Here is a 16,893-nt window from a genome sequence, read left to right on the forward strand (position 1 = left end):
TCGCCCCAGCAACCCCCACCGCATCATCATCGCCTTCAGCAACCCTCGCATCATCACACGCCCCAGCAACCCCCACCGCATCATCACATGCCCCCCCAGCAACCCCCCCACCCCTGTCGTGATATCCCATCATGCCTCAGTCAGGACGGAAGGCAGCGACAAGTCAGTGATAATGAAAATGGAAGACAGCAACGAGCCAGTGATGATGAAGAAATGGAGTGACGGCAGAGGAAAGACGAGGCTTAAGGGCTAGACGACTCTTGAGGCCAAGCAGAACCATGAATCACGCCAGGACTTAAAGCAGCAAAATGCATCAATTGTCCTTCATCTCTTGTCACTTTTCCGTACTGTGCCCCTGTAGCGTAATTGTTCAGTCTATCGGACTGCCCTACCCTTTGGAAGATGACCCTAAAGGCTAAACAGTATGTCAAAAAGTGATGAATCGGGTCACTTCATAGTCTGCTCCATTGACTTTACATAGTCCAGTGCTACTTGCTCTCAGTGGCAAAGACAGAGATGCCATGTCATTTTCCCTATCATACCATTAAAATTAGTTCGATATTGTACAGGTTAAATAAATTTATATGTTGCTTTAAAGGGCAACTATTTCAACGTAATAAACCCGTTTAGTAATCATTTGGATGGTTAAATGACCTGTTCCGGTGAAAATGATGACTTTTCCCGCTGCCCCTAGCGTCCCCAGGCGGAAAACCAACCTTGCAACATTGAGACTACCGTCCCGGAAAGAGAAGTGAGAAACAAGAAACTCGTTTTAAATCGTGTTTCTTACCTTGTAACATCCAGATTGTCTGCCAAACTTATGCTAACTGTTTTGCTAGCTTGTAAACAAATCCATGTATCCAAGCAGGGAAATCCGGCCAAGTTTCCCCAGGTTGTCGCCTGTACCCAACACTGAACACGTTTGAACACCATCACACACATTAACCATGCACAATGTCATTACGCAAAGTAAAGTCATCCCTGACTTAATGTTAAATTGAACCTTGGTCTTGATTGCACTTCATTCTTTCTCTCTCTCTGTCTGTGTGTGTGTGTGTTCTAGGGTGAGGATGAGGAAGAGGATGATCAGCCCCTGAGCTTAGCGTGGCCCGAGACTAACCGCAAGCGTGCAGCGTACCTGTTCATCATCCCCATCGTATTTGTGCTCTGGATGACACTACCTGATGTCAGAAAACAGGTGAGTCAGGCTCTGGAGGAGGAGGTGGAAGAGGAGGAGGTGGTGGATCAGTGGTGGAAGTTGCAGGCCTGTTGATTGATCTCGTGATAGGTTGGTTGGTTGGTTGGTTGGTTGATAGATAGATCATGTAGTTGTGGAGTAAAACTCTCCAATGCCAGACATCCCAAGTCTCCCGGAAGTTCCGGGAGTCTCCCGCATATTGATAGCGGCTCCCTGACGCCCGCAAATTAGGCAAAATCTCCCGGAATCTATAGTGAGCGATCAAGAGCGCGCATGCGAGACCGCGTGTGCATCTGAGTGTAGCACGCACACAACGGGAGAGAGAGAGAGAGGGGTGGTGCGTGTGTGCCTGAGCACATCCAAGACAGAGAGCATCCCGATTGGCCTGTTTCGCTAAATCAACCAATCAGTTTTCAGTGTAGGCTTTTATCTCTTTTCTCCCGAACTTAATTTATCAGTTCAGTGTATAGGAACAGGAGCGACATGGCAGAGTCAGTGCCTCAAAAAAAGGAAAATGTAAGACCCATTTCAAAGTGTAGGCTATTGTCTCATAAGAGTAAAGATACCTCCCTGAAATGACTTTTTGCAGGTTGGGATGTCTGCAATGCCACTGTTCAAATATTTAGAGTTTTGTAAGTGACTGTGGCTTAGTATTCTGGTTGGTGTTACAGCTGGGCACAGCATGTTTGGGACAACAGTGAACAGCTGCCATGTTTGGGGCAGCAGTGAACAGCTACCATGTTTGGGGCAGCAGTGAACAGCTAGCTAGCATGTTTGGGGCAGCAGTGAACAGCTAGCTAGCATGTTTGGGGCAGCAGTGAACAGCTAGCATGTTTGGGGCAGCAATGAACACAGCTCGATGGCAATACCCACAGACAGGCAGTCATGACTACCTCACTTTGTGTTCACTATGGAAACCAAATCAACAGAGGATCATTCCCTCGTCTCTAATTATTGATGCTTGATTTGATCCCCGTACAATGTTTTGATTCAAGTTTATTCTGACTCGGACTAGCCTTGGGTGACTCAAGACTCAGATCCGTCAGGTCACTCAGAGGAGTTATAGGAATTGAGTAACGTACGTGCTCCGAGGTCACTCAGCTGAATGTCCCTCGTCTCCACAGTTGAGTCATCTCATGATATGTGTCTTCCCTCTCGTTCTAGGTCTTTCTCACACTCCCTTTCTTTCCATTCTCTTTCTTTCCTTTCTCTTTTCTGTCCTGTTTTCTACAGAGCTCTAAAAAATTCTTCCCGATCACGTTTATTGGATCAATCTGCTGGATCGCAGCCTTCTCCTATCTCATGGTGTGGTGGGCACACCAGGTGAGTTGCTACACCACAGACAAAATACATAAGCAGGAATAGAAAGGGCTGCCATCCGGTTCTGCTTGCAAGGTTTATAGACCCTTTCATCAATAAAAACAAAAACAATGCTTGAACGTTCTATTTGGGCCCCAATCTACTTCCTCTACATTAAGATAACCTATGGAATGTTAAAAAGGAAGTCTTGTGGGGCCAACTATGATGCTGATAATGGAACTCTCTTGAAAGGGTCCATATTTAGAAGACTTCTGAGCCCTATGTTCAGGTAACAGAAGTCAACATAAGATACTGTATGTGAGAGTGAGGCAGTTAAAGTGAAGTGCTAAAGGGTTAGCACTTAGTACCAGGGGTGAAGTACTAAAGGGTTAGTACTTAGTACCAGGGGTGAAAATAGGCCGGTAGGGTTTAGTACTGTGTACCACTAAAAGATTTAGTGGCGGTACGCTGTACTGGAAGTAGGAGAACAGCTGTTCACCAAAACCAGGGCTGTGGCAGTTGCAAATGCACCACATGTTGTACCCAGGATCCGTAATGATTTAGAACAGTAAATAATTTACCAACTGTAGTTTTTTAGAAAAAAGTTCAATTTGCAAAGAAATGGATTGTTTAACTTCTACAAAACATTGCAACTGTATGGAATACAGTTTAACTTCTACAAAACATTACAACTGTATGACATACTTGTGCATAGTACATTCACTACTGTATTACTACAACTACATGCCTCAGGTTTTCTCATGTGGTGCAACTCCACAGAGTTCGGGGAAAAGGATTAGCAAGATTTAAGTATAAGTATATATACTCTTTTGATCCCATGAGGGAAATTTGGTCTCTGCATTTATCCCAATCCGTGAATTAGTGAAACACACACAGCACACACACTAATCCGGCGCAGTGAGCTGCCTGCATCAACAGCATTTCGAGGGAGCAGTGTGGGGTTAGGTGCCTTGCTCAAGGGCACTTCAGCCGTGCCTACTGGTCGGGGTTTGAACTGGCAACCCTCCGGTTACAGGTCCAGAGTGCTAACCAGTAGGCCACGGCTACCCCAAAGTAGGCAACGGCTGCTTTCTGATTTGTTGTTTTCTGATTGCTTGCTGCTTTTCAGATTTGTTGTTTTTTTGATTGCTTGCTGCTTTTCTGATTTGTTGTTTTCTGTCCACTTGTTTATTTATCTGAGTTTGCACGGACCTCTCTAGCCCTCTCCTCTCGTTAGCCTGCATGGTTTCAGCAGATGCTGCACGGGCACTCGGCTGGATCCCAACCACAGAGGCTAAAACCTGGATTAGCGGCTTTAATCTGACTCCATTACCTTGTAAATTTCACCCCACGCAATCACTGCATAAAAAAGACAAAATAAACAAAGCAAACATAAATATATAAACAAATAAATGCATAGTTACAGAAATAATAAATATGTAAATGCACAAACAAATAAATAAATCTGTATCACATGGAAGAGGCAGGGCAGTCATTTTTTGTTAAAATGTTCAGTTACCAACTCCAGGTTGGTGTGGCAGTTACTCAGAGAAGGCCAGTGTAGTTGAGTTCTAGAGATTCTGATAGCCTATGACCAGGACTTCATTTGTGCTAGTAGAAGCTGAGGTGTGCTCCGGTACCTCCCAGATTTGGACTGTCACCTGTTTGATTGGCTCCGCCAACTCTCTCGCCTGTAAATACATTTTCTGAGATTTTTTTTCCCTCTTATATTTTATGTTTCCTCTAATATTTAATCTGATCTCACTATTTCCCAACAAGGTTTTTCAAGGCTTGTTGGTCTATGTTTGATGTATTTTAAAAGAGTTTTCTATAGCTCGGACTTAACTTGGCGACCTACAGTATGCAGCTGTGCAGTTTTCACATCAGATTAGGCTATGCCCGTCTATTTAAAAATAAGCAACAATAAAATTCCCTTCAGTATTCCCAGAGAAACGGCACACAGGATTTAATTTTTTGTTCGTTTGTTTCCAGTTTCTCTGAACCTGGGCAGCCTGCAGAGACCCTTTTTTTAAATTGTACTCATGGAATAGCCATGTACGATCACTGTGTCTTTATTAGCATGTTGAGATTAACAAGCATTAACAAAGCATAAAGAACAATATGTAAATTGTAATACAACATCAGAAAGTAACTTGAAAACATTAGGTAGGGGTGATAATAAAAAAATAAATAAAAATAAAAGATCTATAAAAAAAGAGCAATATATCGACTCACCATTAATAACACAGGTGGTCAGTACGTTTACATGTATTCATTTAGCTAACACTTCTATCCAAAGCGACTTACATATGTCAGTTAGGCCACTGTCCCTGGAGCAACTTGGGGTTAAGTGCCTTAAGGGCACAATGGGGAAAACCGGGTATTGTACCCACAATTTTTCAGACTACTGCATGCTAGCCCAGCTCCTTAACCACAATGCTACTACTGCATGCTAGTCCAGCTCCTTAACCACTACGCTGCTACTACATGCTAGCCCAGCTCCTTAACCACTACGCTACCACTGCAAGCTAGCCCAGCTCCTTAACCACAATGCTACTACTGCATGCTAGTCCAGCTCCTTAACCACTACGCTACCACCACCCCTTCAGTATGATCTATGGAGGCCCTCTGGTAATGTAGGTAATGGTAATGTAGGTAATGGTATTGTAGGTAATGTAGGTAATGGTAATGTAGGTAATGGTATTGTAGGTAATGTAGGTAATGTAGGTAATGGTAATGTAGGTAATGGTAATGTAGGTAATGGTAATGTAGGTAATGTAGGTAATGGTAATGTAGGTAATGGTAATGTAGGTAATGGTAATGTAGGTAATGGTAATGTAGGTAATGTAGGTAATGGTAATGTAGGTAATGGTAATGTAGGTAATGTAGGTAATGGTAATGTAGGTAATGGTAATCATCCCCTTATAGCTCCCCTAGTATTACTGTAGTACCCAAGCTATCAAATTCTTACCACTCCTCAGCCGTTGGTTTTTCATTCCCTATTTTTGTTTCCAGGTGGGCGAGACGATTGGGATTACAGAAGAAATCATGGGGTTGACCATCCTTGCTGCCGGGACCTCCATCCCCGATCTCATCACCAGCGTCATCGTGGCGCGAAAGGGACTGGGGGACATGGCTGTGTCCAGCTCCGTGGGGTCAAACATCTTCGACATTACCGTGGGGTACGCCGACATCATTATCCTCCTCGTCATCATCATTGACATCATCATAATAATCTTATGACGCACCAAAATCACCTCCATCATCAAGACCCACCATGGTCACATGTCATCATTCATCATATTTGGGCATGATTTATCACATTTAGGGATGGAATTTGTGTATGTATTTGTATTTGCATGTATTTGTACCGAACTGTCACAGTACGGATGTCACAGTTTGATCCAGGCAGGTGAATATGTGGAGCATAGGCATTATGAAAATGTATAAAACTCAGGCATGAAGATTGATGAACATAATGCTGAACCACATTTCAAATGTGCAAGTTCTTTATGGACACCTAGGACCGTAAGCCTTAGCTCAAGCTGATTCTCCCACCACAGTAAATGCACAAAATGACTCCTTAACAGGAAAAATGCTTATCATCATCAAGATCTTCACCATCTTCATGATAATTAGTTTATGACTCATCATCATCACCCAACACGATAGTTGGATAGATAGAGTGGATAGAGTTAGATAATTTTCTTTCATGAAATAAAACCGGGCACTCTGGTGTATTATGATTATTTGGGCCTAGATTTGGGCTTAGAGCGCCATGCCTTCTCTGAGCTTGCTCAGACTGACATCACTGGTTTGTGTGCATGAGAGACAGGATAGCGGACTTTGATAAGGCCCTGATAGCCTGGTCCAGATATTGGGGACAACATTGAGCCATCAATCACACAATATGATAGCAGGAATTTGCATCAATCACACAATATTGTAGCAGGAATTCGCATCAATCACACAATATGATAGCAGTAATTCGCATCAATCACACAATATGATAGCAAGAATTCGCACACCTCCGTTGCACAACTCAAAAACACTGATGTAGCTTCCAAGTAAAGAAATTATTAAATTGTTTACCATTAACTTACATTATTATTGCTCTCTGTCACTGTTTCGTTCTTCTCTCTCTCTCTCTGTCTCTTGCTCTGTCTCTTCCACTCCCCCTGCCAACTCCCACCTCTCTCTTTCTCTCTGTCTTTTGCACTCTCTCTCTCTCTGGCTCTGCTTTGCCTCCGTCGTCTCCCAGGTTACCGTTCCCGTGGTTGATGTACTCGTTCATCCACGACATGGCTCCGGTGAAGGTGAGCAGCAACGGGCTCTTCTGTGCCATCGTGCTGCTCTTCATCATGCTCCTCTTCGTCATCATCTCCATCGCCGCCTGCAAGTGGAAGATGAGCAAGCTGCTCGGCTTCATCATGTTCCTGCTCTACATCGTCTTCCTGGTGGTCAGCGTTATGCTCGAGGACAAGATCATCTCCTGCCCGGTGACCGTCTGAGTGGGGGAGTCGCACACACACACACAGACACTTATACATACACAGACACACACACACACACACACACACACACACCTCACCTCCACTCGGATTGTAAGACAACACACACACACACACACACACCTCTTCCAATCATATTGTAAGGCAACAAACACCCATACATAAAAGCACACACACACACACACACACACACACAACATGCATGCACACCACGCCTCCATTCATAATGTAAGACAATACACATGTACACACACATCGACCCCTGAAGTGAAGGCCTCACCTCCCCATCTCCTGACTCCTAACAGAGCTCCCTTCTTGAGCAAGAGAAAAGCCCTTTTGGAGGGGAAGTGCACTTGGAAGGGGAAGGGTGTTTGTTTGTTTGTTTTGTATTTTTTTTTGACTGGAAGGGGATTTAAAAATGTTTGGTTTCCACAACATTATTTATTTATTTGTGTGTGTGTTTATTTATTTATTTATTTATTGACTTAAATGTTTTTATATATATATTTTATAATTTCTGAAAGATGGTACAGGGCAGGGCATGATTGGCCTGACCTCAGAACAAAGGTCACAGATGCTTTAGGGGAGATTGGGGATTGCAAAAACAGATGGGGAAGAAGGAGGTGTTTTGTGAGAATGTTCTGTGTGTGTGTGTGTGTGTGTGTGTGCATCTGTCTGTGTGTCAGTGTGTGGGTGTGCATCTGTCTGTGTGTCAGTGTGTGTGTGTGTGTGTGTGTGCGTCTGTCTATATGTCAGTGTGTGTGTGTGTGTCTGTGTGTGTGTGTGTGTATGTGTGTGTGTGTGTGTGTGTGAATGGAGATGATATGAAGAAAAACATAAAGAGAGAAGCAGTTGTTTATTTATTTGGTAGCCCCCCTTCATCCGTACACGAGATGCCATGACTAAGTCCTGATATGAGCAAAAGATTTCTGGAAAATTCCCTCTTTCTCCTCACGGCAATGATCTCACTTGTGCAGACCTGGCAGTGTGGCCAACCCCCTCAGGCCAGGCTGTGGTCAAGTAGAGCCAGCAAGCCGCCATCTTGACCCTCGGAGGAATCTCCTGGCCACAAGCATCCTATGTCCTCCATTCTGCTCCTGCTCCAACTGGATTCTTTTTTCTTTTTTTTTTTTTGTCTGAATACAGAACAATTTTTTTGACCAGCAGTGGCCAACTGTGTTCTTGTTTATTGTTGTTGTTGTTGTTGTTGTTGCCCCGCTGCAGTGAGAGAGATTTAATAGTCCTGTCCTCCGGAATTGTGGACCTGGCAATAGTGGTGTGTGTTGACTCACAAGGCCCATGACTTGGTGTCACTCCGTTCGCAAGGTACTCTGTGCACGACGATGGAAACGAAGGCCTCGGTCCTCGTCTGCTGCGCAGCCGCGCCACGAGTACATCCCTTTAACCGAAGGACGTGAGGATCCCTGAAAGGGTGAAACGGACCAGCCTTTGGCAAAAATCATCGCTGTGTTTGTGTGAAACCTGTCCCGCAACCAACCCTCCATGTTACCCATCCTTGACATTTCATTGCCATCGCAATGTCAGTGTCAGTGACATTTTTCTGTCTATAACCCCAGCCTGCGTACCTTTTTTATTTTTAGTTTTTATTGTACGTTACTCTCATAGGTGATAGCCTAATTGTAGACGTTTCAGTGTAATTGCTGTAGTTGGTAGATGATGATACAATCAACTGCACACTAACTGCCATAACATATTCCTATGCTTAATAACTGCACACCTTGTGGTGAGGATCGATGCATCAATCTCAGACTAACTCCACATGATTGAGAAAAAAAAGAATAAAAGAATCTTAGTGTAGCCTCGGGGAGAAAAAAAAAGATATAATTACTAACCCGCGATATTATTCAGTGTTGATGATCAAAAAAAAAGGTCAAGCATGTGTAGACACTAATAGGGTAGACACAACAATAGATAGGTCCGTGTCCAAAATAAAGTAATGCGCTTGTAGTTCAATTTGTCTCTGACATCTCAAAGTAGTCGCTAACACTGTTTTGAGCACTCAATGTATTCACATGGGGTCAGGGTAGGGAGTTACACTAGAAGGTAAAACAAGCAAGCAGACATCCAATTGAAAATGGCACACTCATAAACGGACTAAAATGAGGAAGAGAAGGAATGAAAATGAACACTCACTTCCTTATAAGGCTAAAGACCTGGGAGTTCTGTGTCCTCATCCAGGAATATGACTCTCCTCCTGTGCCCATTGGATGCAAAAAAAAAGGGTGTTCACTAAATTTATTTTAAATGTCTACAGATATATGTAACCCATATTGAGCAGTTATCAAACTTGTGCTTTTTTTTTTCAAAGAAGGAAAGAAAGGTGCTTCAGTTTGCATGGGAGTGATATGTATAAACCAGCACTATTAGCAGTGGGTATCTATAAAAAAATATAACAGGTGACAGTGGTGACAGTATTTTTGCAATAATTAAAAAATAAAAACAATCCTGTATCCATTAAGCCACTACATACTGAAGCACCAGAGCCAAACAAGCCTTCATCTCTTCACTCTACACAGGAGTCATCATGTTCTGCAGCTCATAGCTTACCATAAGATTCATTATTAACATTGTTTGCCCAACTGTCTGTCACACATACATACACACACATGAGCTGAGCATTGCACATTGCCTCTGGAGAAACTGGCTGCACAATATAATGTCCCCACCCTCCCTCATAAGATAGCCACTGATTCTGGAACTCCTCTGTCTGGACCTCTTTGGACCAGGTATAGCTTAGTCTGGACCTGGTCTAGCTCATTCTGGACCTGATCTAGCTCAATTTGGCCCTATCTGGACCTGGTCTAACTCAATTTAGCCCTGGTCTAGCTCAATTTGGCCCTGGTCTAGCTCCGTTTGGCCCTATCTGGAACTGGTCTAGCTCAGTTTGGCTCTGGTCATTGTCGGATCTGTTCCAGCGTCTGGATCTTTCTGGGCTACAGTTCTCAGTACCATTGTGCAAGCAGACTGTGATAAACTGAGAAACCATGGATGTTTTGTTTTTGCCTGGTTCTGTTTGTTTTGATGAATTGTAAATGTGCCCGAATATAGGAGAGCTGAACAGGAGGGACATGCCTGCAGAACTGGTGTTTTTATATGCATTTCATAAGGGAGGTATATATATTTTTTTCTTATTTGTTTTGTAAATTATAAATAAGAAGTGTCATTAAACTGTCATAGAGAGCGCTACAGGAGGAAGCACAGATTATCACATCTGAGATTACTGCTGACAGAGTGGATTTGCTCCACATTTGGCTCCGAGATACGTTCAAAATAGCAAACAAAGGCAAATGGGTGTGAGGGTTTTAATAGTTTTTTTCTTGTCTTGCTTTGAGTTCACTGCTAACTTACACAAACTACTCTAAGGAGGTAGTTCTTTGTGAACAAACAGCGATGAAAATGAACAATTTAGAATGTTTTACACAAAAACATTCAAATTTAAAAGTTCAAAGAAACCGGTCCATGTCTGCCCGGAATGTTTGCCTCTGTTTTTAGCTGATGTGAAGGCCCCTCTGATCGGGCCTTCGTTAATGCCAGTTGGTCAACATAGTGTGGCTATTCTGTGTTGTAAAAACAACCCCTGCACCTTCATCTGTCCTTGCCTGTTTTTCATTGATTTGTTTTTTTCTTATGTAATGGAAGGAACATTGTGTACAGTGACCAATGAAATGAACCCTAAAGCATTCTGGACATCATCTGTAGTGTATGAGGATTCTTGCATGCCCAACTGAACTTCTATGCCACTTTGATAATCATTTCATTTACTTATGGGAGGGCTTTAGAACCTTATTGCCTGTTGGAAATCTTCTGAGAAGTTTTTTTTTTTTTTACTGATGTATTTTTGTTGTTCATTCTCCTAGCAGTGATTTGCTTGACCATTCTTTTCTGTCTTGCTATCATGTATGAAGACAAACAAATGATTAGCAAATGATTTTCATCACAGGTATTGGCCTAACCATCAGCTACAGTCTATATCAGAATAGATCTTCTTCTTCTTCTTCTTCTTCTTCTACCTATCCTCCTATTACTCATTTCTTTCATTGGAAGAATTGCAGTAAGAGTAACTTACTTATCAAAATTTATATACTTTGAGAATTCATGAACTCTAAAGAGCCTAATATTTATTTTATTTTCCGGACACTGAACCTTTCTTATGTAATAAGCGCTTTTCAAAAGCTGAGATTTCTCATAAGCACTTTCCCACCACCTTATGAAAAGTTACTTTTTCCTTGTGTGTATTAGCTCACAGACAACTAGGGCCTACTCTCTTTCAATCTCTCTTCCTCTTTTCTGCTTTTTGATCTTCCGCTTTCTGTCAAACAGACAGCTCTTCACTTTAATTGGCCTTAGGCACAATGAATTAAGCATTTAATTAAAGATTTTAACACACTGTCCTTCTCGTTTTAGTCCATTCTATAGCATGTCAATAACCATTACCCCCAGGGAATTACGTGGCATGCATTTTTAGGTAAATATTTATGGAAATTTTTAGGAATGCAGTACCTTAGGCTACTTAAAATGTAGTGAGGCACAAACCTCTTTCCACATTTCTCTGTCTTTTTCTCCTCATTGGGCTCAATGGCTTGCTCCAGCCTTACCCTTTCTCCCTTACTGTACATTCACAACATGATTAGCTTCCCAATGAAAACATCTGGCTGCCTGTTTCTGTCCATTCGCTTCCAAAATCAGTGCATCGTCTGTGCAAGCAAAGCCTACATTCCCAATCTCAAGCTTGACAGGAATCCATATAAACCACAGAGAGGTCCACAGGCTCTTTCATCACTAAAAATGGAGTCCCCTTCCCTGCAAGACAAGAGAGAGGCAAGGGAACAGGTCTCCTCATATTGGGCCCTAATTTAATGCAGAGCAAAGTGCAAAGTCAGTCTATGACCAAAGTACTCGTGCATGAACTAACGGCATCATAGGCCTAGGATCTTACTCATGGTATTACACTTGCAAATAGAATTTGGATAGTTATTAAGCTAGCTTCAGTTAGACTTTAGACTTTGCACAGGATTTAAATTAGGGTTCGGTGTCCCTGTAAATTGGATGAAATGGCAGGGTGTGGTGTTTACTGGACTGGAAAGTCCACCCAGTAAGCAGCTGTGGACTGAGAATGGGTTCCACCCTCATCAGACATCCAGAGGAGTCTCCGATCGGGATGGCTAGAGTTTCAGAACAGGAAATGAGACGCGAGCCCTCACGCCCGACTCCGCTCACACACCTCTCTGCTCTTTCCCAATGCAACACACAATCCTGCCATGCAAATTCCACAGTGCACCAATACATTCACACACAAACCCATGTACACAGACAAACATTCTCTCTCTCTCTCTCTCTCTCTCTCTCTCTCTCATACACATACACATACACATACATATGTATTTTCACATCTGTACTGTACAAATCATCATACACACACACACACATACATACACACTTATTTATACATACACCCAGTTTCCTTCAGTGGCTTCTGCCTCTGTTGTCCAACATGACTGTATGCATCTGGCGTTCCCATGGTTTCAGTCGAGAGAGGCTTTTTCCATATGCACGGAGATTACGTCTCCGTGGTTACTCACCGCACTGGTGCGATAGGCCCACTGTGTGGCTGTGTCGGATATGCACGGTCAGAGCAGACAGTGGTATCACCAGGATCAAGGGGCCCAAACTACAGTATAGACACTCACCCTTGCACTGTTACATCTCCATGACATTGTATGTAATGTTTATTTAAGGTGTACATATATACAGACATAAATTAAAAGCATATAATCTCTATGTGTATAAAAATGTTTCTTTATGTAAAAATGGGAAAAAAGCTGAATAAACAATGAAATATGTATAAATCTAATAAAGATAATGATTATGAGATTAAATCAGATGCTCTGTTTGGTTTTTCCCTCAAAAAGACTGTTGAAAAGTGTTTTTCAACTGAAGCTCTCTATTGAGACAAAACAGATATCCGTGAAGGCTGCTCTGTTGTGTATGAAATTGTAAACCCAGGTTCATATAGGCCAGTGGTTCTTAAACTGGGGGTCGACAAAAATATCAGAAGGGTCGCGAAATGGTTTGCAGACATTTTCTAGAGGTTTTAAGACCAATGTGGTATCTATGCAATAACTGGGATTTCAATAGCCCTAGATGTTGGCTTACAATTCACAGTGTTTTCATGTTCCTCCTGGTTTAAATAATTCTCTCCTAAATTTCCCAAAAACTCCTAGTATTTTAATCTTGGTATCCATTATAATGGACGTTCATACAGGCACTATTATTTAAAAATGTAAATAACTTCACTTCTTTCAAAATTAATCATATGATTCCTGACATTTTTATTAACAAGCACATATCACCTAGCCTGACGAGCCAGACCCACATTAAAATGTAGGGTCTGGGCACTCACCGTTCGCAGTGCTCAGTCCGAGGGGCAGGATAATCGGTTGTCTTTCAAATTCCCTCTGCACGCAATAGGACAGCGTGATGAGTCCCATGCGTTTCCCACCAGCGGAGCTACTTTTGCCAACTTAATAAAAACTGTCACACTGTTCGCCAACAGCAACATTATCTCATTTGTTTTCAAGTAGCAGGGAATTCAAGCCAAACCGTTGCAACTCTGCCATCAATCATTATGTTATGCCCGCCTAACGACTCTATACACGATTTGATTGGCCTGATAGAAGTTTAATTTTTCGAGCTAACAAGCCAACAGAGAGTTGCTAGACTAGCCCTGGCAGCAAATGTAATTTGCTGCCGCTAGGGTGCGTCTAGATTTCTAGGCTACATATCACCATCATTATAAAAGAATAAATAGACAATATTTGAGTTATCTCTCCTCCTTCTATAAAATGTGCTTGCTTTGATGTCAGCCATTTTAGAGAAAAAGAAAGAGGAGGTTCCCAGCAACCCAGCCAATCACATGACATATACTGTAATTTGAAAGCCCAGGAAGTCCACATAGAATTGCTCAAAGGGGTAAAGGGGTATGCATCTGCAACCTATGTCCACTACAGAGGACACAAGTCTATGAGTTGGGTCTCAGGAGGTTAAAGTGTCAGGAGGAAAAATGTCAATAATAAACAGAATAAATTGAAACAAGTTCTATATATCACCCCTGTTACAGATAATGTATATGTTGACATGTGTAGGGTAGCGTGTGTGTGTGTGTGTATTCGGTGTGAGTGTGACTGACACTTAGTTCCAAATATAAGAACAGAACTTGACAGGTAGCCTACTGTAGTACATCACAACATCCCGACAATGAAGCAACAAGGCTGAAGTATGGATGTCATACAAATTCATGTGTGGAAGTGTGAGTGAGTGAGTGTACTTGTAGGTAGGTACTGCTTGAATCCAGATGTCCCCTCTAAGGTCTAAGCCCTGAACCCTCACTTCACTGACATCCTTTGATAAGTGATTGAGTTTGAGAGACTTTAACAGTTAAAAATGCTAATGGGATCATTCCTGTGAGATTGTTAACACCAAAACGTGTTGTAGATACGTTTCCGTTTCATGGTAGTTTCCGTTTCATGGTAAGGGTGAGAGCAACCATAGACATTAGGGCACAGAAAGGGTGAGAGCAACCATAGACATTAGGGCACAGAAAGGGTGAGAGCAAGAACCATAAACATTAAAAGAAATGGACAGAGCCACCTGAAGTGAAGCCAATTTGAACCCCTTGTCCGTCTTACACTAGCTGTATCTGGCATGACAGGCTGGTCACACCAGCATGCCCAGCTTCCTCAGTTGGTCACACCAGCATGACCACCTGGTGGACCAACCAGCTACACCAGCAAAGACCAGCAAGACATGGAAGAAGGCAAACTAAATCCAGCATAAGCTCTAGAAGGATGCATCTGCCTAAGCACTACAAGGGTAACCTAGATGAACCCAGGTATAGCCTATAGGTGAACCCAGGTATAGCCTAGGTGAACCATAGGTCTATATGGGGCAGCCATGGCCTACTGGTTAGCGCTTCAGACTTGTAACCGGAGAGTTGTCGGTTTGAACCTCGACATAGGCACAGCTGAAGTGCCCTTGAGCAAGGCACCTAACCCCTCACGGCTCCCCGAGCGCCGCTGTTGTTGCAGGCAGCTCACTGCGCCGGGATTAGTGTGTGCTTCACTTCACTGTGTGTTCACTGTGTGCTGAGTGTGTTTCACTAATTCACGGATTGGGATAAATGCAGAGACCAAATTTCCCTCACAGGATCAAAAGAGTATATATACTTATACTTATACTTAGGTGAACCCAGGTATAGCCTATAGGTGAACCCAGGCATAGGTGAACCATAGTAACCATAGTATCTGGGTTGAAAATTGTCATTCTGCATAGACCATTGTTTTCATTGTTTTAAAGACAGAATGATAGAAACTCTGTCTGTCTCAAGCAGAGATCTTCTCAAGGCGTCCTTCTTTTAAAACAGAGGATTTCCTCGGCACTGTCACCTGAATACACACACATTCTCTCTCACTCTCTCTCTCTCATGCACCTCTGTAGGGTTTGAATGAAACCATAGTTGATAAGTTATGAAAAATTACATTGCAGCTGATGGAACTTAAGAATGCCTCTCTACTTGTTTTATGATGCTGTAGCATTCATTGGAAAGGTGCACACTTTAACAGAAGAGAAATACTGCCCTCTGGTGGTAGGTTTCCAGACATTACTGATGAAATGTACTGTAAGGTATGACATGTACTGTAAGGTAAAGGAAATGATCAATAATAATTTCGTGGAGCACTTCATGGACCAACCACATAGCCCTGTTTGTAGCCATGGAGCTGTAATGATTTGGGGTATTTTTTGTATTCAAAATAAATATATGCATTTTGTGGTAGCAGAACTGTGCAATCTCTATAACTGGCAGCTAATTATCAACAACACACTCTGTCATGTAATAATTTGCAAAGCATTTTATTGTCATTTTTGGTAGTAGATTTTTTTGCAGGCTACAATTGTGAGAAGTCATTTCGAAGTCATTACACAAACTCTAACTTACAGTTATCCACTCTATGCCACTATGCACATCTCAATTCTGGATTCGCTTACTCGGACAGATCAACTTCCTTATGTTAAATCTTAATCAAGTAGCTGATGTTACTGAACTGGTTAGATGACGTTAGTTATTTTGTTCGGCTAGCAATATTCAAAATGAAAAACTGACAGACCAGTAATCTGGTAATCTATACGTTTCTGTCATAGCCTACTGTGTACAGCATAAACAGGAAATTGATCTGCCTGTTAAAGCGAATGGTGTGCATAGAGCCAATTCTTGGATGCAGGGGTACATCTGTTCCAATATCCTTACATCTACATTTATATCTGTTAGCAATTGCCCCAAACACATGAAAGGGGCTTGGGTACAGGTTACTCAGCACTTGCTCCAGAGCAGACGTTGTGTTGAAGCTTTGCCCTTTCTGTTTGTCGTTGGTGGAGAGATACCCTCCGGAAAACATGGGCTGGAAGTTATTGTCGAGGCAACAGTAAGCATTCCAGAAGTGTGTGGGCACGTTCACCCTGCCGCTGGGCACAAATACCGGAGGATTGGTGCTAGGAACCACTCCAGTGACCACATAGGCTCGAATGGGAAGACAGTTTTGATTCAGGAATTTCACCAAGTCGTTCTCCATCTTCTTCCATTCGCCCCTGTTGAAGGAGGGTTGTTGCGGGGCGGCGTTGGTGAGGGTGAAGGTGGAGTCAGCACAGCTCTGACTGTTGGTGTGGAAGACGGGGTAAAGGTGACCTTTGTCGTAGCCTGACTTTCCATAGTCACTGCCGAGGGCTTGGTTGTTTCCTCGCATGGCTTTGCTGACTGTAGACTCAGGAGCCATGGACGGCCCTTTGTTTTGATCATCCAGCTGATGAACCAAC

The 16,893-nt window shown here is 42.7% G+C and overlaps 2 protein-coding genes across 5 annotated transcripts in view; both read left to right on the top strand.

Moving 5' to 3' along the window:
- LOC125289845 (sodium/potassium/calcium exchanger 2-like) overlaps positions 1-7,448 on the top strand; it is a 75,119-nt gene extending 67,671 nt beyond the window's left edge. For all 4 annotated transcript variants that reach the window (XM_048236925.1, XM_048236926.1, XM_048236927.1 and 1 more), the window contains 4 exons: positions 1,064-1,198; positions 2,432-2,521; positions 5,513-5,679; positions 6,759-7,448. In XM_048236925.1, the coding sequence (XP_048092882.1) occupies positions 1,064-1,198; positions 2,432-2,521; positions 5,513-5,679; positions 6,759-7,008 (642 nt within the window). In that variant the 3' untranslated portion in view covers positions 7,009-7,448. The remainder of the gene's footprint in view (positions 1-1,063; positions 1,199-2,431; positions 2,522-5,512; positions 5,680-6,758) is intronic.
- Positions 1-16,893, top strand: part of LOC125289319 (macrophage mannose receptor 1-like) — a 578,909-nt gene that overhangs the window by 286,592 nt on the left and 275,424 nt on the right. The window lies entirely within an intron of this gene.

This window comes from Alosa alosa, chromosome 24 (genome assembly GCF_017589495.1).
Source record: "Alosa alosa isolate M-15738 ecotype Scorff River chromosome 24, AALO_Geno_1.1, whole genome shotgun sequence".
Taxonomy (NCBI): domain Eukaryota; kingdom Metazoa; phylum Chordata; class Actinopteri; order Clupeiformes; family Clupeidae; genus Alosa; species Alosa alosa.